Source organism: Ostrinia nubilalis, chromosome 29, assembly GCF_963855985.1.
Source record: "Ostrinia nubilalis chromosome 29, ilOstNubi1.1, whole genome shotgun sequence".
NCBI lineage: Eukaryota > Metazoa > Arthropoda > Insecta > Lepidoptera > Crambidae > Ostrinia > Ostrinia nubilalis.
The window spans coordinates 1955308-1982994 of NC_087116.1; the positions used below are offsets into that span (position 1 = coordinate 1955308).

The 27687-nt window shown below is 40.0% G+C and overlaps 1 protein-coding gene across 1 annotated transcript in view; it reads left to right on the plus strand.

Moving 5' to 3' along the window:
* The first annotated feature begins 1918 nt into the window (after window positions 1-1918).
* Window positions 1919-27687, plus strand: part of LOC135085699 (probable multidrug resistance-associated protein lethal(2)03659) — a 90698-nt gene continuing 64929 nt past the window's right edge. Inside the window, exons 1-4 of the mRNA XM_063980513.1 lie at window positions 1919-2148; window positions 19668-19827; window positions 20438-20500; window positions 23454-23530. Coding sequence (XP_063836583.1) covers window positions 19748-19827; window positions 20438-20500; window positions 23454-23530 — 220 coding nt within the window. The 5' untranslated portion in view covers window positions 1919-2148; window positions 19668-19747. The remainder of the gene's footprint in view (window positions 2149-19667; window positions 19828-20437; window positions 20501-23453; window positions 23531-27687) is intronic.

Here is a 27687-nt window from a genome sequence, read left to right on the forward strand (position 1 = left end):
AGCTACTGTATGACTAACAAACGAAAAAACTCACTGTTATTTGAAATGTTAATTACACTTCATTAAATCACATCCACTAAACCACGAATGTTTTTAGAAGAAGTGATTAAAGCGCACGTCATACATTATTGATCGAAAGGTGCATGGGATGCGTCCAAGATTGACCTATCTTTGATTTTGACGTTTGAATGATTCATTCGGAAACTGTGTTATGATCTGAACATTCAACAGGTAAAAGGAGTGTTGACGTAACTAGTAAACTGCATGCAACAGATAACTCATTGCGTAGTCACTGTACAGTTACAACTTTTGGACGTTGCATAGGTGGACATACATCCCAATTTGGTGGTGTTATATGAAACCAATGGACAGTTTGACGTTCGATGTCAAATATTTATGTAGCGAAAAAGTAACGCGACTGATTTATGATGCTGCAGGATAGTGGGTAATCATTTTGAAAGTGTGATTTGAAAATACTTGTTAATATTAGTTATGTGATAAACAACATTTTTTATTTTATTGTAGGCAACGTGTTGCATTTTCATGATGAATAAGTAAGTCATTAAAAATATTATTAACTTTGTTTGAAAAATAAAATAAATATTCAAATAATTATTGTTTCTATGTTGTTCGATTTCTGACGAAATATTGCTCAGAACATTTTTTCATGCAGAACAAGTCAGGCATTTGACCGCAATTGCACCTGATGTTAAGTGAGATCAATCAAATCTAGGTGGTAGGTACATACCTACATAATTATCTGCCCTGTAAATGCCTATTCACTCTCGCCTTGAAAAGGCCCGGATTATAGTGTTCGGGAAAGATAGCAGCAGGCAGCGAATTCCAGTCCCCAGCTGTTAGCATTATAAAATGGTTAACGAAACGCTTAGTACGAGCTGGCAGAATGTCGACGATTTAGGGATACTACACTAACTGGATTCTACTTATACTTAATCTTTCTTTGTACATGGAAATCACATGAAAAAACTAACTTTCAGATGTTTTGATCGTCTATTTTCGAATGAAAGTAAAGCTTAACTCAGTTGAATTTGTTTGCCATAAATGTTAGACTTAGTAGCCCTACAAATACTTTTTGTCAATAAGTAAGTAATTTAGAAGATAAGTACCGTTCAAATCACCAAAAATACGGCCAGCCATTCAACGTTTAATAAATACTTATTAATATTCTATGGTTTTACGTATTGCGCATTTGCGCATGGCCGCTGAAAGTACGAGAATAAAAGAAATGTACACTGACTGCCCCTGTCATATAGATGACCCACGCTGAACTGTCCCACCAAACTCAATGACAGGGGGGCGCTACCATCGTTTAACTATATGGTTTCCAACATGGCAAAAATCTGAACCAGCGATCCGGTATTGACGGTGGCGCCCCACTGTCAATGTCATCGACAGGACAGTCCAGTATTTTGGAACTATAGAATAAATCACACTATCCACCACGCGCCATGCAGTCGCGGTTAGCTATCATGAAGTTTATCTTTAGCTTCATGTTAGCTATTGATTGAATTGCGTTTAGTAATTTTACCATAGATATGCTTTCTAAAAGATAATTATTGAATTATTAAACTGTCTTTTTTCTTCTTTTTACGTTAACCGTATCAACAATGTTGTCAACAATACGTCATGTAAATTTTGAGGACATTAACACTTTATTACTTCACTACTTCCTCTTTTCAATAAAAAAAACTACTATTCAAGTAGTGTCATCAATAACATAGTAACATTATGGTAGTTTTCCATTGCGTCGGGTGAGTGAGTGAATGAATGAAGAATTGAAGTGTTATCTGTGCACCATTCGTTCACAAAATCATCATCATTCGCTCTTTTCTGACAGCTTTCAACTTCAACCAGCTGACGCTTTGTCAGCTTGACTGACAGTTCCCTTTCAATTTTTCATGAGCTCGCTCATGCTCATTTCAATTCAAAAATTTCCTTTTGTGGTGCAACAAGACTTACAATTAGTTTTGTGCGTGTTCTCAGTGATCGCGGGTTTTATTCTGGTTTCTTCTCGTTGTTCTGAGTAAAACTTTCATCCCAGTGCCTTGGACTGTACTTTCAGTGTATGTTTTTATTTGTTTCGTTTCCCAAAACAGCTGACCGAGTTGGCGAAAGCTTTCGACTGTGGTAAGTTATAAATTAATTTAATTTTAAAATACACTCTTCTCTAGCGCTGAAATCGGGTCTAAAACAGTCTCTCATTATTTTTTTTGTTCTAAAGTTTAAGGTGTCGTATTAAAAACTTTTTTAGGTATTTTAAAATTAATAATTAATCCATGCTGCAGCTGGTATTAAGAACAATGCAGCCACGTTTCACTTACTGAAACAAAAGTGTGAATAGTCTTAAATACTTCATCATTACACAAATACACATGCATCTCTTTGTTTTGATTGAAACAATGTACTGGCAATTTAAAAGTTATAATTAGTTCATTTAATTTTAAATGACTTTCAACTTCTGTGCTACAAAGTATAAAAAACTTCTAGATCTTTAAATGAAGCAGAAATTACTCTCAATTATTTACAAACTTCATTTAGAAGCAATATCTTTTTGTAACTTGTGCAGTTAATAAAAGAACTTAATTTATTTATTTACATATCTTAAAAATATTATGAATAACTAATGCATTTCTAAAACAAGTTAGATATTTTTGAAATAATTGAACATAATATTTAATCAATACTACTATAATTACCCATTCCTTTTGTTAATGTAGGTATTATTAGTTTATTACCTAATAAATTTCTTTAACAAAAAAAAAATAAGCAGGCCAATTTTAATAAAATTAATTTATTTGTAAATTATTTCTTTGTTACATTTTTCACACTAAACTGCTCTCTCTTACTTATTTTACAAATGATATCTTTTTATGAAAAATAACATTTTCAAGTAAGGCATGATAATTTAGTAATCCTTAGTTGCACCACCTTAACTTTAACCGTAACTTTAACCAGTGATTTTGTGTGGAGTTTGATAGACTTGACATTTGTTAAAGTAAAGTTAGATGGTGCAACCCAGCTTATGACATCTAAAAATTCATAAGTATTTATTTTATTCTAAATTCATATTTATGAGCATGATTGTGAGAAAAAACAAGTTAGTGATTCTTGGAAATTTTGACTGACCGAAATACACGCGCACTATGAGATTCGTACGTTCGTTCGTTTCAGCCAAATGACGTCCACAGCTGGACAAAGGCCTCCCCCAAGGATTTCCATAACGCCCGGTCCTGCGCCGCCCGCATCCAGGCACCTCCCGCGACCTTCACCAGACTATTCAACTATGAGATTAATTTTCGAATTATTTTAATGTAAGATTAATCGTTAAGCCGTTTACACACTATGCAGCAGTGGTACCGTCGCCGCTGCGGCGCTAACTTCAATTCTTCTTCTTGTCTCTTATTCGTGACACAAGTCGTGGTTACGTTCACATCGGTTGTAGAGGCGGATACAACTCTCCGCACGATCTCCCGCCATCTCTCCCTGTTAGCAAACTTCTGCAGTCAGATTCGCGGTTTCCCACTGCTGATTTTACTTTATCAGTCCAGCGCATAGGTGACCTGCGACACGCCTAGGTGAACTTCTATTAGATTGGGTATATAATATGACTGGTTTCCACCAAAGCCGGGAGGAGAGGAGACGAGGTGCTGTTTGAATAAAGATGCAAGTTCGTTCGTAGCCGAATCTACACAGCAGCAGACGACTGCATCTCACGACGACTATTGGTTTCATGTATTTCTATGAAATAGCACACGTCGTCTGAAAGTATTTTATAAAGAAATAGCTGACCCGGCGAACTTCGTACCGCCTTAGCGTAGAGATTTTCTTAATATTTTTTTCCGTAAGAACCATCCTTGGACTTCCACAAACATTTAAAAAAAAGAATTATCGAAATCGGTTCAGCCGTTCACACGTGATGCCGTGACAACGCGAAACGGGTTTCATTTTTATATATATAGATAGAGAGTAATGTGTCGCGGCGGGACACGTCGTCTGCTGTTGCTACGGGACTATTCCCACCTCTCGTTCTCCCACCGCAGCAACTCCTGTGTAGCCAGGATCTACAGCTTGACCGCCAATAACACAACCAGTGAAGGTCAAGTTTGGTCTTCTGCTGCTGTGTGGAGTCGGCTACGAACTTGCACCTTATCCAATCAGATTGTCGTTTCCACATCTCTCCGCTCAGCTACGGTGGAAATCTCCTCTCCGCTCGGATCAATGTCTCATTTTTTTAGAATTTTGTGTCAGATCAGCATTTCTGTGTCGACCCGAATATCACGAGACTAAAGCAGACTATTCCTAAAACAAAGGTGTGGTGCCCCGAAACTAGACTCGGGCTTGTCGCAAACATTAATCAAGCCTGGATTCCTAGAAACGAATCAATATAGGGCAGAGGTCAGCCACAAAAGAACGCGGTTTGCGTCCAACTAAGGCCCGCCATATACGGACAGCTTGATAAGTTAAGATCGTTTCATCCACGAAGACGCGCCCCACCATTCTTCCGCTAATGTTTGAGTGTTATCGGTACACGCTAAATCATCCATGAGTGCACACGCACACTACAATAATGACGCTCGGATTGCGGATCAAACTCCCCGCACCCCGCGCTTCCCTCGACCAAAAATTGGTGGGGCGCGTCATCGTGGATGAAACGATCTATACACGGATCGCTCTTGCAGTCATAGCCAACAGCTTGAAGCGCCTGCCATTATTGACAACTGCTGTATCAGCTAGTATTAACTGCTTAACAAGTCACAAGTGCGTGCGATGTGGAATGAAAAGGGCGAAGGTGCGCAATGGCAACTGCTTGACCGCATTATGAAATTTCCGTGCTGCCAATTGCTCGAAGCAGTCACAACTGCTCGAGCGGTTCCTGCCTATGTGTCATCATCATCATCATCATTTCAGCCACAGGACGTCCACTGCTGAACATAGGCCTCCCCCAATGACTTCCACATCGCACGGTTGGTAGCGGCCTGCATCCAGCGCCTTCCTACCTTACCCTATGTGTGTACGTAGAATAGGTACTGTAGTTAGTTATGCAGTCGCAGCTTGAAGCTATCGATTACTAGCTGCTTCAAGCTGTCCGCGTATGAAAGGCCTAAATCACGATTTTTCGTCGAAACTGCTCCCTAGACATTCGAGATAGATTCGATTCATGGTCACTTCACGTAGCGAAATAGTTACGTGCCAAAAAAGCAGACAAGCGATCGCGAAATTGAATTTGTCTTGAAACTTCGTCTGGCTGGGCACGTGTGTGGTGCTGGGTTGTTGTACCTTTATTCGATTTCTATTGTAGATATTTCGTATTAGCTTCGTCTCCCGTAATGTTGTAGGTACGATATGTCCATACTAAATAAGTAGATTAGTGATTACCTAGTAGAGGTTTCTTATCATCAGGTCATTTAGTCTCCACTGCAGGAGCACGACCCTCTCTAATTTACAAATGGAGGATTTGTCCTACACTCCCCACGCTGGCCAGACGGGTTGAGGAGGCCTGGCTCGCATATTTGTCCCTTAGTCGCCTTACGACATCCATGGGAAAATGACATTCAAATGAAGAGTTCAATTCAATTGTAAGTAAAATGTCATTGTCTCTTTCAACATCTGATTAAATAACAGTTCAAATTTGGTTCAGCGTTATCCATGAAAATGTAGGTACATAAAACGAATTAGCATGCTTTTTATTATCATAATAATGCATATTGAGTAGGTATGTACCAGCGGTGCCCGCGACTTCGTATGCGTGTTAATATTAGTTTTAGTAGTTAATATTTCCCGTTTTTGCAACATTTTTCTTTACTGCTCCGCCCCTATTGGCTGTAGGGTGATGTTATATAGCCTAAAGCCTTCCTTGATAAATGGGCTATCCAACAAAAAATATTTTTTCAAATCTGACCAGTTAGTTCCTGAGATTAGCGCATTCAAACAAACTCTTCAGCTTTATCTATCTTAACTAATATCTAAAAGCGAATTGCGAAAGGTAGGTCACTGACATTTTGCATGGGGGTTCCTTTTAGAACGTAGGTGCTCACTAAGACGGGATTTTGTAAAATTCAACCCCTAAGGGGGTAAAACGGGGTCCACGCGTACAGTGGCGGGGCAAGACCTAAATTTGATGTGGGCAAGACAGATTTCGCGAGGCCTTGTTCTGTGGCGACCTGAAGACGGATTTTATGAAATAAAATCCCCACCGCACGTCCCCAAATGTAAGCCTGCCACGAGGAAGTTTCCCCCTTGGTACACTGGGGATCTGATTCGCCTCATACGCGAAAAATATAAACTCAGATTAAATTATCAAAAGTATAAAAACCCCTTAGATGAGCTAGCCTTTAAAACATTAAAAAGACGATGTTCGGACATGATCGACTCCTGCTATCATGGTTACATTTCCAAAATCGAGGACTCACTATCAACCAACCCCAAAAGATTCTGGACCTTTCTGAAAGGTAAAAAAGTAAACAGTAATCCCTATCCTTCTACTATGAGATCTGATGTCAGGGAGGAGTCCAGTGGGACTGGGATCTGTAATCTCTTTGCGTCCTTCTTCGCATCTGTATACAGTTTGCCCCATAACACCATGGTTGGGATACAAAATATTAACTCGGGTTCCTTCGGACGCCTATCTTTGAGCCAAAGGGAAGTTAAAAATAATTTGAAATATTTAGATAGAACTAAAGGTGCAGGTCCCGACGGCATTCCTTCTTTGTTTGCGGCCCAATGCTACGACTTTTTGTCTTTGCCGTTGACCATCATATTTAACGCTTCTCTGTCCACGGGAGTATTTCCCTCTATCTGGAAGGAAGCAAGAATCATTCCGATTTTCAAGTCCGGTGACGCTGCTTCTGTGAAAAACTACCGACCCATCTCTATACTGTCAGTTTTTAGCAAGGTATTCGAGTCCTTAGTCTGCCCTTATTTATCGTGCCACATAAAACACTTGATTTCACCTCAGCAATCTGGCTTCATGGTATCACGTTCCACTGCAACAAATCTCATCCCGTTTGTCCAACTGGTTGCTGGGTCTCTCGACTCCCGTATCCCGGTCGATACTATCTACACTAACATAAGCAAAGCTTTTGACACAGTTGATCACAAAATTTTACTAAATAAACTATCTAACTTTGGCATTACTGGCAGTCTTCTTGAGTGGTTTGAATCATATCTCGGACAGCGGGAGTCAAGAGTCGTCATGAGAGGTTTCTCATCGGAGTCGTTTCATGCTACTTCAGGCGTGCCGCAGGGTTCGCATCTTGGGCCAATACTCTTTAATTTATTTATAAACGATATGACTACAGTATTCGACCATGCCTCTTGCTTCCTTTATGCAGACGACATGAAACTCTGTATGCAGATCAAAGATGTAAGCGACTCACATCTTTTGCAAAAAGATCTTGATAGGTTGGTGTAGTTTAAATAAATTGTACCTAAACACGGAGAAATGTAAATTTATTCGTTTCACGAGAAGTAGGGAAAGTCCATCGCCAGAATACAGTGTCAACGGGCAAATTTTGCAGGAAGTGGAGTCGATTCGCGACCTGGGGGTCATTATGGATAAGAACCTGCGCTTTCACAAGCATATCGATCATGTCGTCACAAGAGGGTTTAGGATGCTTGGTTTTGTATTGCGAAACGCAAAGGAATTTAAAAAGTCTTCCTCTAAAATACTGCTATACGTGACTCTTGTTCGTTCAGGTCTTGAGTACTGTAGTCAGGTTTGGTCTCCTCACTATGATGTTCATGTGAAGCGAATTGAGCGCATCCAGAAGCGGTTCATGTGGCATCTCTCATATCAGACCGGGAAGGCCAGGAGTCTTCCGAAGTATAGGGAACGCTTGGCTCATTTCGGACTGCACAGCTTGCAAGATCGCAGACAACTCTTGGATCAGATACTTCTGCACAAGATCATAAACGGCGCGGTGGACTGTCCAAAGTTGTTGGAATCCATCAACCTAAATGCCCCTTTCAAGTTACCTCGACGTGCAAGATACGTACCCTTTTTAGTGCAGGGTTCCAGGAGCAACCTGGGTCACCATGCCACCATGAATAGGCTTCAGAGGCAATATAATAGGTGCAGCAAGGAGGGAGATATAGATATCTTTTCTGACTCGCTGGGGAAATTTAAGAAAAAAATACAACTCTCATTTGCACAAGTGTCCGTTTAGCCAAGATCTGCCAGTTAAATATGAGGTTTAAAATTGCTCTGAATAGAAATAAATTGAATATTGTGTCAAAATCAGCTGTACGTTTAAGTTTCACATTCTGTCAAAGTCCACTTTTGCATGCCGTGGCAGCCTGTAATTAAGATAGCACCTAGTCCTAAGACAAAATTGTGTATGTAAACCCCTTTGCTTGAATTTGTGTCTGTCTTGTTGGTTGTCCTAATTAAATAAATAAATAAAAAAAATAAATAAAAAAAAAACGGGTCAATGGTCTATTCATTGACAGTTTCTGATTTCTTGATTCAGTGATTATTTTTAAAGGAATTTTGCGCCAAAGAATAATGTTTGTCACTTAAAACCGTGTTGTTGCTTAATTTTGTGTCTGATTATGGCTGAATTTGTTTGGATTTTTTTTTTATCTACATTGTTTAGCTATCAATAATTTATACTTAATAGTCAATGTTTCAAAATTTTTGATGCGCGAGGCCCCTTGTTCCGCGAGGCCGTAGGCGGTGGCCCACATCGCCTACGCCTTACGCCGCCACTGCACGCGTACGAAGTCTCGGGCGGCCGCTAGTATTATAATCCATATTTATCACATAGTATTATAGTATAGATGTATGCGACATAGCAACAAATAACGATTGTTATTCTAAAAAAACCCCGAAGCCGAAGTGAACACTAGTTGTGCAATGTACTGACTCATCTCCACATGTATAGAAAAACAAATATTTGTTAGCTCGAACCGTTCGACGGCGTACGAAAGTCACTATTTTTAAATCAATTTAATAATTTACAACATTTTTAAGCATTGTCACACTGGATGCGGTCTGCGGTCAGGTTAAATGAACGCAGTCCGCACTTCAATACAAAATGTACGTACCTACCTACTGAGATTTATCAATGTTGTTCATAATGCGAGCTGCGTTCAGTTTGAGCAATAACATACATGTATTGGTACCTATTGATTGCATGCAGCTTATTCTGTGCACTAATTATATTGTAAAAACTATCTGGAGACCTTTGGATAACCTTCGCTACCTACTCGCGTACGTAGACGCAATTAAAATCAATTGTCAACGTTCCGGAGTCATTGAGACGTAAGCCTACACTTCATTATTTATTGTTATCATCATTTCAGTCAATTGCATTCGCATTCCTCTGCTGGACCGAAGTACTAGTAAACGTGATTATACCTCTAGTTCCCACTGCTGCAACTCCTGTGTAGCCAGGATCTACAGCTTGACCGCCAATAACCCAACCAGTGAAGGTCAAGTTTGTCCCGGGGGAAAGTTAACTGTCATTGGACCCGCAACGAAATTTATCAGAAGAACATAGGAGGAGTTCGAAGTTAAGGTTCGACTTCCCTCCGTTGCAAAGCGGATGACAGGTGACAAACAAAGGTTTAGTAACCTTTATGAAAAGATATGAAAGTAAGGTATGCTAGTATATTTTGTGCCTGGACGTATACCTTCGAGGGATGCCAAACAGCACTATCTTTATAAATTACTAGCTTTTGCCCGCGGCTTCGCCCTTGTGAAAATTTTGTCTGCCACAGAAAAACTTTATAGCGCGCTTCCCTGTTTCAAATACCGGGATAAAACTATCCTATGTCCTATTAAAATCTTATATCCTATGTCCTATCCTATCCGTGGACTCACCTATACCACATCAAAATCGGTTCAGTGTACGGTTCGGTTCGTACTATCCTTATGTGGCAAAACCTGCCGCAGACACCAGAAAAATGTAACCCCACTGGGAATCGAACCTGTGGTTTTGAGACAGGTGGTCTTGCCACTAGACTACAGAGGCGGATCTTCCCGCTTTATAAGATTCCGTATCTAAGGGTGCCAATAATAGGGTAAATCACCCAGTAGTCGTCCTTTTACTGAGAATTCTAATTAGATTAGATAAAATTTTATTTATAGTTAAAAACGAAAACTATCTCTAATAATACCATATTCTCGTGTAACAAAACTTCTCCGAAACGGCTTCTTGAACGATTCTTATGAATTATTTTTGTGTTTTTTTTTTCAGTAGGTCTGAAAATAAGGAAGTAAACTATTTTTGATACATAAATAAATAAATAAATACCTCTCTTAGTTAATAACATACCAAGTCGTGAGCACAGCTAGTTTAAAATATAATAAATATTATTTTTTACTGATTGACTGAACAATGTGAATCTAAATAAAGAGTTTAAGGAAAACATGTTATTTAACTAGTCTTGGATGTTTTTATAATGTGAGTACTAAGAAATACGAAAGACAACATTCTATTTAAACTTCCAGATCAATTTAAACACTGTATCACCTTTATGTACTTGGGATTCTAATTTACTGCAAAATATATGTTTCGACTTTCACATCGCACGGTTGGTAGCGGCCTGCATCCAGCGCCTTCCTGCTACCTTTATCAGGTCGTCGGTTCATCTTGTGGGTGGACGTCCCACGTTGCGTTTTTCGGTATGAGGACTCCACTCCAGAACCTTGCTGCCCCATCGGCCGTCAGCCGGCCGGTGCGATGTGGAAGTCCTTGGGAGAGGCCTATGTTCAGCAGTGGACGTCTTATGGCTGAAATGATGATGATGATGATATGATTCAAATTCATAAATAGGCAGTTCGACAAAAGTTTGTGGCACCAGAGGTCTAGCCTAGCGCTTAACTCAATCAATGCCTATGGGAGCGGCATTGGAGGGTGTTTTTGTAACGTCAGCCTCCTTCAGATTTATATGCTCTGTCACGTCATAATATTATGTCAATGTCACCTCTCCCGTGCCGCTCCCATACCTCAGGCACTAGACCTATAAGAAGCACTAAATAATTTTTAAGTCACCCTGTATGTATGGCCTTAAAATACACAGATGCGTGACGCTCTTATCCCAACGCACCAAAGTCTGAAATAAGACCTGTTGCCATCAGCTTTGCTCGACCTTAGTTTTTTACCTTTCCTTTTTATTTCCTAGCGTTCGATACTTGGATAAGGTTAAATAATTATTGCGGATAATTACCACTCGACATTGCACGCTCGATTACTTTCTGTAGGTAAAAGTTGGCAAAGACCAATTTTGCAATACCTAATATCTATCACGTATTTACGGGTTACTTTAGCCCTATAAGAAGAGGGAGGGTGACTTTGGCGCAACAAAAAATATTGAAATTTTGCAACCTATCTTGCAATCAATTAAAAATAAATAGGCGTAAGTAACGCTATCTAAAATTGCCATGTCAAATTAATTTAATTTCCCACTTCTTCATACCAACGTCGAGATTAAACGACAAATCGACGTTGGTATAAAGAAGTGGGAAATTTAATTATTTTTTGTTTAAATAGAGTCAAAGTTGCCCCCTAGGGCTAAAGTCCTAAAATACGTCCGTCCATAATAAGGATCTACTTCGTCTTTTGCATAATTGTAATTAAATCTCTGAGGTTTATTTGTGCCATTTTCAAGCAGAAATCAAGTGCTCATTTTGCGAAGTGCACATTCTGCGTCAGACTCAGAACCAACACAAGTATTCCCGGATTTGGATCTGACGTGAAATATAATTCAATCAAAAGTCTGTGATATCAGATACCACGTAGTGATGTCATTATACTTCAAGAGGAAAATGGAATGGTATCTACATACTTGAAATTAATTTAACCGATAGTCGGCACTCGTTAAAATTAAATGTCAGACTCGACAAGTGACTGGCAAATTACGGCGACCGGCGTTGCTTAACCGAATGCTAAATTAATGCCTATCTAGCTTAGATACTAAATTACTAATGATCCTTGGTAACTGGTTGGGGAGATAGGTAAACTTAGTGTCCCAACTAGTATATTTTCTGTAATTCTGTAACTAGGCATTCCAATAAGAAAGCACTTTTACATTCCAAAAAGAAATTACTTTTTTACACATTCCAAATATTCCAATAATAGATAAAAACATAAAATTCTTTTTTTATACGTTCCAATATTGTAGTGATGAGAAGAAGAAGCAGCGCAAGAAACTCAGACACTATTGTCAGCCTCTTTTTAACCGACTGAGCCAGAAGGAGGGTTATGTTTTTTTATGCATTTGCATTAACCTTGACACTGCATCTGGATAACCTGAGCCTGTGCTGAGAAGACGCAACAAAACTCAATCACTGTGAGTGCTGATAACTCAGTTTTTTACTGGACTATTCCCACCTCTCGTTCCCACCGCTGCAACTCCTGTGTAGCCAGGATCTACAGTTTGACCGCCAATAACCCAACCAGTGATGGTCAAGTTTGTCCCGGGGGAAAGTTAAACTGTCATTGGACCCGCAACGAAATTTATCAGAAGAACATAGGAGAAGTTCGAAGTTAAGGTTCGACTTTTACGTTGATAACTTAGTTTCAAACTTAGTTCTCATTAATGTTAGCATAATATTATGCCACTTGAAAAAGGGCTCCAATTATCTTCGCATCTCATTAATGATTGTGCAATACATAAACAAAACATGTTATTATCAATCACCTTGTATTGTTTGCGGTAAATGTTTAACTTTCAGTAACCTACTAAATATTATCATTTAATTCAGTATTTGTTTCAAGATAATTAGTTTATTTAACAGAGCTACTATTTTTACTTTGGGATTTCATATTGAAATACTAAACGACAATTATTGTGAAATTGCTCTAGGCAACACAATAGCACTTGACCTTCACTGATTGGGTTTTTACTGGCGATCAAGCTGTAGATCCTGGCTACACTCAGTCACTAATACCTCAACCACGAACCTCAACTTAAAGGACTTAGCACATATCAACCCAGAAAGGGATCGTAACCGTATCAACTCGAGGCGGTCAGTATTCTTTGTATGAAACTCCATGCTGCAACGCACACTTATCTTATCCGCACCGTAACGTAAACGCCTCGCCTAGCGGTTGACAGCGTGCGAAAGGCGATGACAGCTTGCGAAAGGCGATACGGTATTGATCCCTTTCGAGTTCTTCTTCTTTTCGTGTCGACAACAAACCTACACAGTGTCAGCCCAAAACTTGTCAGCAGCATTCATCAAATTTTCCTGAGTGCAGTTTCTTTTCGAGTTGATAAGTCTGCTATGACCTTAAGACTCTTTCCAAAATGTATATTTAAGACGATGATGTTTTCAAATCGCAGCAGCGTAAAAAATCATATTCTAATAACCCCATCTCACACTACTGCTTCCACAACACGCTTCTATTGTTATGGCCTGTTCTCATAACATTCTGAGGCTGTTGTGCACGGAGCCAAAACATCTCCAATTGCATGTTTGTATTCGAAAGATGTCTTCTACGGAAGAACGTGTTCCACTGGATTATACAACTAGCTGTGCCCGCGACTTCGTACGCGTGAAATTAGTTTGAATAATATTCCCCGTTTATGCAACATTTTTTTACTGCTCCGCCCCTAGGGTGATCATCATCATCATCATTATTTCAGCCACAGCACGTCCACTGCTTAACATAGGCCTCCCCCAATGATTTCCACAATGGCCGATTGGTGGCTGCCTGCATCCAGCGCCTTCCCGCTACCTTTATGAGGTCATCGGTCCACCTTGAGCTGCGCTTTCCAAGGGTGATGTTTTGCTTAAAATCTTTGGTTTTAACGAAATGAGATTAACAATTAACAACACCTTTAACAGTTCGAATATGTCACATACAAGTGACATTGCATTATTAAAAGACATTGCCTTCGCTCAGTAATAAGTATTTTTTGCTGTGACTAAGTATAACCAGGTATTTAGTGCCATTGTCTTTCAGACTAATGTATGCTATGCACCAGACAGACTGTATAAATATTTGTTACAAACAAAGCCTACAATTGAAAACTGGTTGCAAATTAGCCCCTATCACCAAGTACACAAAGTACAGAGTTTAGTCAATGTGCGTGCGTACGTTCCCCATACATATTATTTAAAAATAAGGTTGACCAAAAGCGGTGTAAAGATGGCCGAAACAGGTACTTTCACCCTAAATTTTCCGCTACTTTTTCATAACCTAAAATTTAGATAGGCCAAAAAAAAATTACTCAACCAAATCAAATAAAATTTTTATGGGACCAAATCGCAACTATTCCGCATCGATGAAAACAAGAATCACGTAAATCGGCTCAGAAATCTCGGCATAATCGGTGTACATACATCGAAAAAAAAAAAAGATACCAACCGAATTGTGAACCTCCTCCTTTTGTTGAAGTCGGTTAAAAACCGGCGTAAAGATGGCCGAAACAGGTACTTTTACCCTAAATCCGCCACTGCTTTTTTCGCAACCTTTCAATTGATTAGTTATAGTTATGGTTGTATTATAATTAGGCCTCAAATCTGACCGTGAATGACCCGTCATAGTCACAGTCATAGATTAAGATGACCCAGTTACAGTGATTGCAAATTATCTCTAAATGTAGAATAAACAGTAAAATCATTATATTTTAGTCATAACAGACTGTAAAATGGAATTTCGGATCAATTAGTTTGGGTCAAGTATGTATCTCATAGATTTAAAAACTCATTAAAACGATGTTTTTGTTGATATGAATCCAAAAACAGTTTTTCTCTATTCTCTATTTTTAACTGGCAGACAAAAGTAGTGAGTTAGTGACTGAGTTTGTTGCGGCGCTTCTTCTCAGCACTTGCCAATGTTTGTTTCGGAGCGCTGCGCTGGTAACTGTACAGGGTGTTAGGTAAATGGGTATATGAGCCGACACTAGCCCATGTTAACATGTGCATATAAATGGTATGGTGAAATCAGAAATTTTATATCATTATTTTATTTTTTTTAATTTTCATACAAAATAAATTTTATAAAATCCGATTTGTATGAAAATTAAAATAATTAAAATTTAGATATCAATTTTCTGACTTCACCATACCATTTATATGCCCATGTTAACATGGGCTAGTGTCGGCTCATATACCCATTTACCTAACACCCTGTATAAGAGCATTTTGGCGATATGTAAGAGTGATTAAATTAGTCTAAACAAATAAATGAGTGCTATGGAGAGTGATGTGCTATGGAGAGGGAATCAGAAATGAGGAGATCCGTAAACGAACTAAAGTCGCTGACATAGCCCGACGGATTAGCAAGCTGAAGTGGCAGTGGGCAGGGCACATAATACACAGAACTGACGGCCGATGGGGCAGCAAGGTTCTGGAATGGAGGCCGCGAACCGGAAAACGTAGCGTGGGACGTCCACCCACAAGGTGGACCGACGACCTAATAAAGGTAGCAGGAAGGCGCTGGATGCAGGCCGCTACCAACCGTGCGATGTAGAAGTCATTGGGGGAGGTTCAGCAGTGGACGTCCTATGGCTGAAATGATGATGATGATGAAACAAATAAATATATTTTTGTTTTTAAACTAACTCGGTTTTCAGGGTTGGAATTAAGTATTTTGTTACAGAAATGTGACGTTAAAACATGGCTGACATCAACAATCTTGAAATCGTTGGTTAATATGATGCAAAGTCACCAATTTTACAATGATCCATCATTCAGTTATTTATAGATATTCATCGAATATCAGATCCTCGGAAATGATACGTATCTGTACTAGTTTTGAGATATCTTGTCTCGTGCCTATCGATTTAATGATAAATACTATCTGCTTGTAGTTCTATGAAGGCCGCATCCATTAATTGCGTAAACTTTAACTGGAAAATAGATATTTTTTTACTTAGATAACTAAGGAAAAATCTATCTAATGCCTTTTTCCTCTTATGTGGATTTCGGCCCTCGAACGGATCTGGCCCGCATAACCCGCATTCCATTATTTCATACTACGCGGGCTTCACTGGCAAAAAGCACTTAGTTGTTTTTAGGAAGTAAGCTTTTACACGTCCCAGTATAATTTTGACCCTACCACTGCTTTGGGACGTAAGATGGGCCAGTGTTGAGAAGAAGTGGTGGCTGAAACTCGATTACTAATTTTCAGGCTTTTTTCAGGGTATGTATTTCAATTGTTTTTTCTGAAAATAGGCTTCAAAAAGCATTTTACACATCCCAGCATTACTTGACTTTAACCCTATCACTGTTTTAGGGCAATAAATGGGTCAGTGCTGAGAAGCCAGCCAGCCAGCTGGTAATTCTAATTACTTTTTTTATTGTTTGTTTTTTTTAAATGTCTAATTAATTAGCTACACATTACCAATTCAATGATATCTTAATTGCAAGGAAGCACCTACAACATAAGTTGCCACAGTATCTTTATATACTGTCATCAGTACAGTCACCATCAGACTATACATTATATTTTTGTTGAAAAATAACTTCTATCACAACTACACAAGTTCCTAAAGTATGTGGCTTTATATGCCATCTCTACACCCGGCCATTGACATCTACATGGTATTTGACGCGGCAACCTTGACATGGATCATTGTTCGAAGCACGTGAACCATGGATAGGATGGTATGTGAGCGACATGGTTGAACAGGTACCCTGTAGAGACGATCTTTGAATGTCACACCATAAATCAACCATCGATTTGGCACCGCAATCGAATTGGAACCTTAAATTCCAACTCTATGTTCTTCTGATTTATTTCGTTGCGGGTCCAATGACAGTTTAACTTTTTCCACGGGACAAACTTGACCTTCACTGGTTAGGTTTTTAATGGTGGTCAAGCTGTAAATCCTGCTACAGCTACACATTTTTGTTGCAAAACAGCCTGTATTACAACGAGATAAGACGCCACTATGTTTAACTTGATGTGCTATCGTCTATTTTTGTAAGTAGGCTTTTAAAAAGCACTTTTACACGTTCCAGTATTAACCCACCTGACCCTACCACTGCTTCGGGACAATAAATGGGCCAGTGCTGAAAAGAAGCAGCGTAAGAAACTCAGTCACTCAGTGTTGTTTTGTGTATTATTCAAAGGCATTTTTTGCATGTTCTGTGTGGCTATGGTGGTTTCAAAGTCACTTACTTCCATTACTAATCGAACATAATAATATGCATTGAACAGTTTTATCAGTCCTAATTTACATATTATCCGTGTAAAACTAATTATTCAATGAAGCCGTTTAGGCTACAGAATGTGCTAGTCATACAAAATTACTTAGTTTACATACACACGACTCTTAACGCTAAAAAAATTCACAACTACATACATGTTACACTCAAAAAACCTTACCCTCTTTTTGGCTTAGTCCGGTAAAACAACAAACTGTGGAAAATACTTAAAATATGACGCTTGTTGTTGCGGCGCTTATTCTCAGCACTTGCCAAATTGTTGTTTCTAAGCGCTGGTAGGGCAAAAATAATTATACACGTAAAGGCTCCTTAATTATTATTTGCAATTTTTATTTTTTAATTAGTCCAAAAAAGTAAAGATATTTTTAATTCATTTATTTAGAATAGTGGTGGACGTAAACAGGCGACTTCACCCTACATCTGCAGTGGCCAGTGCTGACCTCTGACCTGACTGGTCATGCGACGTTTGTGAACAACCTGAGGTCAACATTTACCCTCGACTATTCGTGGAACCAACCGATTAGGAATGAACTAATTGAAATCGTAATTTGCAATTTAATGCTTTATTTTGAATAATTAATTAAATTTTATTTTATTACCGTTTGAGATAACAAATATTGAAACATATTACTAACTATTACATAATACATTTTAAACCTTAAACAATAATGCTATCAACACTGTTTATCCTCATAATAACATAATAATGTAATTATTAGAACAGTAAATAATTTGATACACAACAAACCTTGCTAACAATTCTAACAAATATTAAATTAATGAGGAATCTATTTAAAATAGATTGTTTTTGCGAAAGTTTATTCAGAGACAGACAATATTGTTCATACATGATGCAGGCTGCGTTCACTTTGACTTGAACCACAACTTGAACGCAGTTCGCAGAACGCATCCACTGTGGCAAATCCTTCTTAGCGATCGCCACTTACATCGTTTTAGATTTTTAAATATAGCAACTTCTGTCTACTTAAAGCCACCATCAAATAATTAAAAGGCTGTCCAATGTAACTGAGCTGTTTACCATAACTAATTGATCAGTGTCAGGGGTCAAGCTTAACTGGTCGCTTATTAAGGTCAATGACTCGCTTGTGCTTGTCGCTTGTGTAAGATCACTTGTTGATAAGAGCTTGGATATAAAGGTGAATTATATAGAGATAAAGAATGAAAGAAATGTTGCTTTGATTACGTCAGATTGCGATGAAGTCAGATGAGTCAGATTCCGAGGAATTAAAGGATTTTTTTTATTACGTCATATTCCCCCCCTTTGGACACCTGTATAGATTTGTCAATGATACCCACGATTCGTATACATAATACATATAAATAAGGCCCCTCAAAATATGTACAGCCCGTTAAGAAAATTATCCAGAACAAACACAAGCATTTTATTATAAGTTTTTTTGTTATTTATACTTTTTACTAATTATTAAAAACCTGAAGAGTTTCTTTGGTTGAACGCAATAAAAAAATATTTTTGTATTAGATAACCCATTTTCCGAGGAAAGCAGGCATCATCAATAAAAAATGTAGCGAAATCAGGATTAATTATTCAAACTATTTTCACGCGTCTGAAGTCGCGGGGACAGCTAGTATCGTAAATTCTTGCATCATGAGTGCGTGCATCATGAGCAAAAAGTTGTTAGGTACATACATTGGCTCAAAGCAGCCAACGAAAGCCTGCATTAAACGAACGCATTTTTTGTGGTAGAGATGTACCATTAAGGCTATTGTTTAGATACTTTACAATATTTTTTGTGTACACTACTTAAGTATTGTGTAGTAAAGTGAGGACAAACTGTGAAGGTAATTTTAAACTGTTTTTCCTGTTGCTACCGTATTCGGTGAATCCCTAGCTGTTTTTTGCGAAACTTGTCCGATTCTAAAGATTAAAACTAGTAAGTGCGAGACGGATTCTAGCTCTTAGAATTCCGTGTCTTTCTTGCAACTTATTGGTAATTAGCCTGCAGAATTGCTAAAATCAAGTGGGCGGGGCACATAGCTCGTCGAGCTGATGGCCGCTGGGGCAGAAAAGTTCTCGAGTGGCGACCACGGGCTGGAAGACGTAGTGTGGGCAGGCCCCCACTAGGTGGGCTGACGAACTGGTAAAGGTTGCGAGAAGTACCTGGATGCGGGCAGCGTAGGACTAGACGTCAATTGGCTGAAACGATCGGGTGGTTATTAAACTTACTCGTACGTCTGCAAAATGTTCACCGGTGGCGCCACTGTAGAGAAAGGTCCTGTCACTAATGGCTAAAATAGTGGCGCCAACTAGTGAATTGGTGAGCTGAAGTAGTATGAGGGCCATTGTATTTGCACTAACCAGATTTCGCCACTAGAGTTGTGACTAGAGTCACTTGCTAGTAGAAATTGACGTTCTGCAAGGGTATATTTTTTTTGAGACAAAGGCATTCTTTATTTTCTCATTTCTTATAAGAAGGAATATTTAGCTATAATAGTATTTTTTATTGCTAATGTTTTTTAAATAACATTTTCCTTGTTCCAGATAAACCATGCACCCAAGGGAACCTGATCAATAACTTGTGATAAAGCCGCAGTGCCAAATAATTATTTTTAAGCGTAAAGATGGACCCCAAGTACTTCGATATAGAGAGGGAGCAGAACCCAAGAGAGAAGGCTAACATCTTCTCACAATTCTCATTTTGGTGAGTTAATAATTATTATCGATAAACCTACTCCTTTCCACCCATTTTAAAACCCACATGGTGGACCGACGACCTCATAAAGGTATCAGGAAGGCGCTAGATGCAGGCCGCTACCAACCGGGCGATATAGAAATCATTGCGGGAGGCCTATGTTCAGCAGTGGACGTCCTGTGGCTAAAATGATGATGATGATGAACTAATCCTTAATGCACATTGACGGTGTGCCCAGTTGCCGGAAAAAAACATTTGAAAATTAACCCTACGACTGGCTGTGGGGTAACTGTGGTTAAAAAGGGCCTACTTTTAACGGTGGTTTAAAGTGGTTCTCAGTTCTCTGTCGCCGAATTGACAGAAGACTCCCATGTGATTTCGACAGAGTAATAATAACACCATCCCTCTCTTCCCGTGAATGTTGTCGTCCTTCTCAAACACTATAAACCGGGCCTAAACATGATTGTGTTACGAGTGGGTTCACCACAGTAGTCCAGGGTTCGAAAGCGCGTTCCTCGGATCTCGATTTGGCCAGTCCTTTCCAGCATTGGGCTATAGTCGCTTTTAATTAAGCTGTAAGTCAACAAGGAAACCTGTTAATTTGTGTATTATGTTTTAGGTACACTCGCCCAATATTCGTGAAAGGCAGAAAAGGACAACTGAGCATATCAGATGTATACAGGTAAATAAAAGAAAGAACGAAAAAATATTTATTTAGCACATTAGGCAAGCAAAAATACAAACATCTGGTTTTTAAACCGAAAGTTCTGTAGTAAATATTATCCATGCACGCGTGACGGACGCGGTGTCAGACGATATGCATGAATGACATCTGCTGACGTCATGTATTTTAAATGTCTGGAATTATAGTCTATCCAATATAGCTTGATTAGAATGACGGCTGTCAAACGAATGTGACTAGTGCTGGGTATGTTTCGTACGGTTCACATAGATGTATCGATAAGTTTTCGAAAAAATTATATAAAAAAACGCACCCAATTTTTCTTCATATCTTTATTCATAAAAATGACAATTATGATTTAAATTTAAAGACAGTAAAATTTAAAATTCATGTCAAGGGTGTACAACCTAAATCGTAGTCATTATCATCAGTGTTCTTCAGTGGTTTTTTCCTCTCGCTAGAGGGCGGTGGGCATCTCTTCTAGAGCAACGGTGCTATGAATACCCAAAAAATTACCGGTGATTGATTTCCGATGTTTGATTATTTAAGAATGAAATGTTTTTTGGTTTTTAATAGTGAACATTTAGAAAAACGTATAACTTGACTTAAATATGTTAAAAAATTTGTTAGAAAAAAAAATTGTTAAATATGTTAAAAAATTATTTTTAATTTAATATGACATTTGTCGATATGTCCCAACACTAACATTTTTGTAACTCGAGATAACCTTGTAGAGACGTCGTTAATACTCTAGCTTGATTTTTATAATTTCGAATTACTACTTATTGGTGTAATTTAATGCTGCATTTACACGAAATTAACATTTTTATTGGAAGCACTGTCGTCGAAAATATTGTTTGTAGGTCAGACGTGAATTATTTCTTGTCCGCCAATATTTAGCTCTCATTGATCGCTACTACAAAGTTATGTCGTTACTTTTGATGGCAGCTGTCATTCTAATCAAGCTATATTGGATAGACTATAGCTGAGCGTGTCGTCACTTGACATGAGACAAACAAATTACTAATAGTTTTTAGAGATTTTTGGAAAAGAAAAGCTATCGATGACGGGGGAAGGACATAGGATAGTTTTTATCCCGGTTTTTGAAACAGGGACGCCGCGATAAAGTTTTTCTGTGACAGACAAAATTCCACGCGGGCGAAGCCGCGGGCGGAAAGCTAGTATTCCATATCTTTCTGCCCGCGGCTTCGCCCGCGTGGAATTTTGTCTGTCACAGAAAAACTTTATCGCGGCGTCCCTGTTTCAAAAACCGGGATAAAAACTATCCTATGTCCTTTCCCGGGACTCAAACTATCTCTATGCCAAATTTCATCAAAATCGGTTCAGTCGTTTAGGCGTGAAAGCAAGACAGACAGACAGACAGACAGAGTTACTTTCGCATTTATAATATTAGTATAGATTAAGCAGCAAGCAGCATTGCTCAAATACATGACAGTGGGAATCTTAAGGATTTGCCACACTGGGTGCGTTCTGCGGTCAGGTCAAAGTGAACGCAGTCCGCATTTTGATGACGACGACGATTTTGACGACCGCTGACATATTGTCTTCCCCGTCTTTACCTTAACTTCAAACTCCTCCTATGTTCCTCTGATTAATTTCGTTGCGGGTCCAATGACAGTTTAACTTTCCCCCGGGACAAACTTGACCTTCACTGGTTGGGTTATTGGCGGTCAAGCTGTAGATCCTGACTACACAGGATTTGCAGCGGTGGGAACGAGAGATTATAATCGCTGAACGTCGCGTTGCCCTGATCGACAATGTTGTTCATACATAATGCGGGCTGCGTTCACTTTGCAGACCGCATAACGCATCCAGTGTGGCCTATCCTTAAAAACATGATTTGTCACTCACTTTGTGTAATAATGACTGATCACAACGAGGTCAAAGGACAAGTGATAACGATAACTCTCCGAACACGTGTTAATGTATTTATATCGTGCTAATTTGTGATACATTACATTAGCGATATGTTATGATCGTGCTATTTACTGTGGGAAAGTAATTACATGTAATTATGTATCAATTACTGATTTTGCAGCTGCCAAGAATGGTCAGAAAGCTAGTAAAGTTTGCTACACTCAAAAATTGATATTATATTTCGAACTCTTCCTATTTTTATGGGACCTCTCGTTCCCACCGCTGCAACTCCTGTGTAGCCAGGATCTACAGCTTGACCGCCAACAACCCAACCCGTGAAGGTCAAGTTTGTCCCGGGTGAAAGTTAAACTGTATTGGACCCCCAATATTCTTCTGATTATATTCGTCGCAGGTTCGAAGATAGTTAGCTATCCCCCGGGACTACTCAGCTTTTACTGGTTGGGTTTCATTGGAGGCCAGGCTGTAGATCCTGGCTACACAGGAGTTGCAGCGGTAGGAAAGTGTGGTGGAATAAGCCCGTACACACAAAAATTGATTGCTTCTCAAACATATTTTTACTGTGCCCTTGGGAATCATATCTTACTTTCTATATTTTTTTACGTCGGGAAATGCTTTGCGTATACCCACTGGTCAATGGGGACGATCAGTGGGTTATGTGGGACTCTCCCCACCTGCTCACTAAAAGCGGGACCTACCCATTAAAACCCGACGGTGTCCACCGGAGCCGAATGAAAAGGAGCCGCGAGTTATTGTCCTAACTCGGACATTCGTTCACAGCTCCGTTTCAGGCTAGTAGGGGTTCCCTAACTTATTTGAGACGCGCCCCCTTTCGACCATACAAAAAATTCCGCGCGCCTCCTCCAATCAAGATTATTTATTGGTCGTATCGAGCAGTCTGGAATGCATTCTCTCAGCGGTTGCAGGTTTTTTTATATGTATTTAAGTACCTACACAGATGGCCCGCGCCTCCCACTTTGGGAACCAATGGGCTAGTCTCTCACTGCCTCCTATTCTATCCTACTAATATTAAAATTTTTATAAATTATCTTTTCAGATGTTCCCCAGAACACAGAGCGGCCCCCCGAGGGGACGTCATGGGGCAGAAATGGAAGGAAGAATTACAAAAGCAAGGTATTTATCCCATTGGTTTTCTATTAGTCAAGTCTTCCGTCGACTGACAACGCTTTTACCATAGCACTACTCTATGTTCTATGACTATTCTATGTTCATTCGTTTTAGCTAAATGACGTCCACTGCTGGACAAAGGCCTCCACCAAGGATTTCCATAACGACCAGTCCTGCGTTGCCTGCATCTAGGTTCTTCTCGCGACCTTCACCAGATCGTCGGTCCACCTAGTGGGGGGCCTGCCCACGCTACGTCTTCTGACCCGTGGTCGCCACTCGAGAACTTTTCTGCCCCAACGGCCATCATCTCTACGAGCTATGTGCCCATAGCTGGGCACCGTTAATCAAATAGTTAACTTCGTTAATCGTTAAACCGTTACTAAAAAAATTACTACTTTGCCTGGCCCATTCCCATTTTATTTGGGGTCGGCCCTCCGCGTCATGCGTCTCCAGGCGGCTCGGTCCTGGGTTGTCTTACTGTTAACTTGGGCTTCTTTGAGGTCGTTATTGATTACGGACATCCATGTAATTCGGGGTCTTCCTCGTCCGCGGGGCTTAGTTTGGATGTCTAGCACTTTTCTGGTCATATGGTCGGGTGGTCGCCTCATGACGTGTCCGTACCACCGCAGACGGCTCTCCTGCAATTTAGCTGGGATAGGTCTCACTTTAAAGGTGCCTCTTATGTGTGTGTTTCTTACATGGTCCAGCCTAGTTACACCACCTGCCCATCTGAGCATCTTCATCTCAGCGCAGTGCAATTGGTTTTCGTACTGCTTTTTGAGCGGCCAGCATTCGGATCCGTATGTCATGGCTGGTCTGACGGCTGCTCTGTATACTCGTCCCTTTATGCGCACGGGCATTCGGGTATCGCATAGCACGCCGGATAGTTCTCTCCATTTCATCCACCCAGTATTTATGCGATGGGTGACATCAGTGTCTATCGACCCATCTTTACTGATGACTGACCCTAGGTATTTGAAATGGTCCACTTCTTTTAGCTGGGTGTTCTGCAGACAGATGGTGTGTTTGCTGTTGACGCCACTAAAGTTGCAGTGCATGTACTCGGTCTTCTCTCTGCTTATTCGCAGACCAGATGTTTCCAGAGCTTCCCTCCACTTTTCTAAAATCTGCTGTAGGTTGTTCACATCTTCACTGATCATTACGACGTCGTCCGCATATAGGATGTCCCATGGCGGCGCTCGTTGCAGATTTGAGGTGAGATGATTCATAACAACATTAAACAGCAGAGGACTGAGTGCGGAGCCTTGGTGCACCCCAACCTTCACGCCAAATTCTTTGCTTGTTCCGGCTGGACTTCGCACTTTGGTTGATACTTGGTGGTACATATCTTTGACAATCATTATGTAATGCTCGGGCACACTCTGAGCCCTTAGCGCGTGCCAGATTAATTCTCTCGGTACCCGGTCGAAAGCTTTCTCTAGGTCGATGAATATCATGTGCAAGTCTGTCTTGTTGTCTCTGTACTTTTCCATTAGTATTCTGACCGAGTGTATGGCATCAGTTGTGGATCTACCGGCGACGAATCCGCATTGGTTTTCAGTAACGCTAGTTATTTCAAGTAACCTTTTATTAATGACTCTTTCCCATATTTTGAAGGAATGCGAGATTAGCTTTATAGCTCTGTAGTTGCCGCAGAGTCTTATATCGCCTTTATTTTTATAGAAAGGGACGAGAAAGCTCTTTCGCCATTCATCGGGAATTCCATCGACCAAGAACTTGTTGAATAGTTTCGTCAGGAACAGCACGCCGATCTCTCCCATTCGCTTCCAGAATTCAGCAGGGACATCGTCAGGGCCAGAGGCTTTGTTATTTGCCATTCGTTTGATTGCTAGAGTTACCTCTTCAGGCTCTATACATGGGATAGGACCTTCTGTAGCAGGAATATCTTGTAGTGCCTCGCTAGGGAATACCTCATTTAGTAATTCTGTGTAGTATTCTTTCCAACGGTCCCTGATGTCTTCGTTTGATGTTAGCAGTTTTCCTTGCTCGTTTTTGATAAATTTGTTTGTGGCAGTATCCCTACCACTTTGGTGTTTACGTTTCGCCAGCTTGAATATTTCTTTATCGTTTGAGGCAGTCTCAAGTTTGGCATAGAAATCATCCCTGGCGGTTGCCTTGGCCTGTGCGACGGCTCGTTTTGCGATTTTCTTAGCTATTTTATAAGCCTGGTGGTCAACATCGTCTTTTGTCTGTTGCCATAGTTTGAAGAGTGTTTTCTTGGTCTCCAGTTTTTCTCTCACTTCTTCATTCCACCAGCTAGTATCTTTGTTATTATTGATGGCACCTTTAGATACACCCAGATGTTGTTTTGCTTTTTCATTACAGTATAATTGAAAATCTCTCCACATTGCGTCGGCTGTATCATCCTGCTGCTCCTGGAGATGTTGTGCAATGTCTTCACACAGTCTGAGACCTTCTTCACCCTCCAATTTATACCAACGTGTTCTTATGATTTTCTCCTTCTTGACTTTGTATGTTTTTGGTATTTTAAACTCTGCCACTAATATTCTATGTTGTGAGGTAAGAGGTTCCCCGGGTATGACTTTGCAGTCTTTGCATGTCTTTAGTTGTTTTCTATCAGCTAGAATGTAATCAATCTGAGTGCATGCCCCACCACTCTTATAGGTTATTAGATGTTCTACAGGTTTCGTGAAGAAAGTATTAATAATTGCAAGATCGTGTGCCAGTGCCATTTGAAGGATATTCTCTCCCTCCGGGTTGATTTTACCATAACCGAAGTTGCCATGTATTCTCTGGTAAGTGGTAGTTGTCTTACCAACGTGACCGTTCAAGTCGCCGCCGATGAACTTCGACTCACAGTTTGGTATCGACTGCAACAGATCACTTATTTCTTCCCAGAAAGATTCCTTTTCCGAACTTGGGGTTCCGGACTGGGGAGCGTATGCGCTTATGATGTTCATGCACGGTTGATCGTCCAGGGCAAGTTTGATTGACATTAGTCTTTCGCTTACTCTGTTTACTTCAACTACGCGATCTTGAAAGTGTTTGTCTACTATAATGCCGATTCCATTCTGCGTCCTTGTTCCATGATAAATCAGCTTGTAATCATACCCGATGTTACGCGATTTGGACCCCTTCCATTTCGTCTCCTGGATGCAACAAATGTTGATGCGTCTTCGGTGTAATACTTCGCTGAGTTCTGAGCTGCGTCCTGTCATCGAGCCCACGTTCCAGCTCGCTATGCGCATCGTGGGTGATATCTCGGGTGCTCTGATGACATTAGCGTCGCTTCGGGGGTACGCCCTAGTATTTACTGCATTTCCATCACTGTTATCGTCGCTTGAGGGGGACGCCCTAGTATTGTTTGCCCTTTTCTTAACTGTACTTTTCATGATTTGGAGTTGTGATGATTGACTTTCTTTCTTTTACGGCCGGTTGCCACCTGACGCCAAGACTGTCACTCACTGCGGAGTGTGAGCGCCGCCGTTGGCCCCGAAGGGTTCTTCCGCCACCATCTCTTCTGTAAGCCCCAGCCCAGACTCACAGCACTGCTGCAGCCTCTGCTCCGAGGATGTCGAAGAAGCCCGCAGCAGGGGTTTTATATCGCAGTGTCCTTCTGCGGCCTTTTGGTCCGCGGGAGCTATTTGATTTCACTCCTACCCTCCTGGTTCTACTTTCGCAGAACCAAGCGAGCGCTCCCCTATCCGCCACCTTGGGGACGCGTTCCCATAGGGGTTAAAGGCTCCCCCGGGACTAAAAAAATTAACTTCGTTAAACGTTAAAACGTTACATTTCGGAAGATTTAACGCAAGTTAACGTTAATCGTTAATCCGTTAACATGTAATAATAAGACGAAAAAAAATACAAATAATTTCGAAAGCTTGTATCCTCTGTAGAATTTATTCCTCTTTTATGTTTGCGCTACAAGCTTTCGAAATTATTTGAACCTTGCATAATATAAATTATGGATTTTTAACTTCTCAATTAAGAAAATAAAAATCTAAAAAAAAACATAAAACTACCAACGAAAATTGTTTTGAACGAGATCTAGTAAGTAGTTTTTTTTTAATACCTCGTAAATCGTAAACAGCTTACCTATTACCGCGTAATCTTTCATACAAATAACTTAAATTGAAAAAAATATATATTAATCAATGGAACCCTTTGTACGTGAGTCCGAT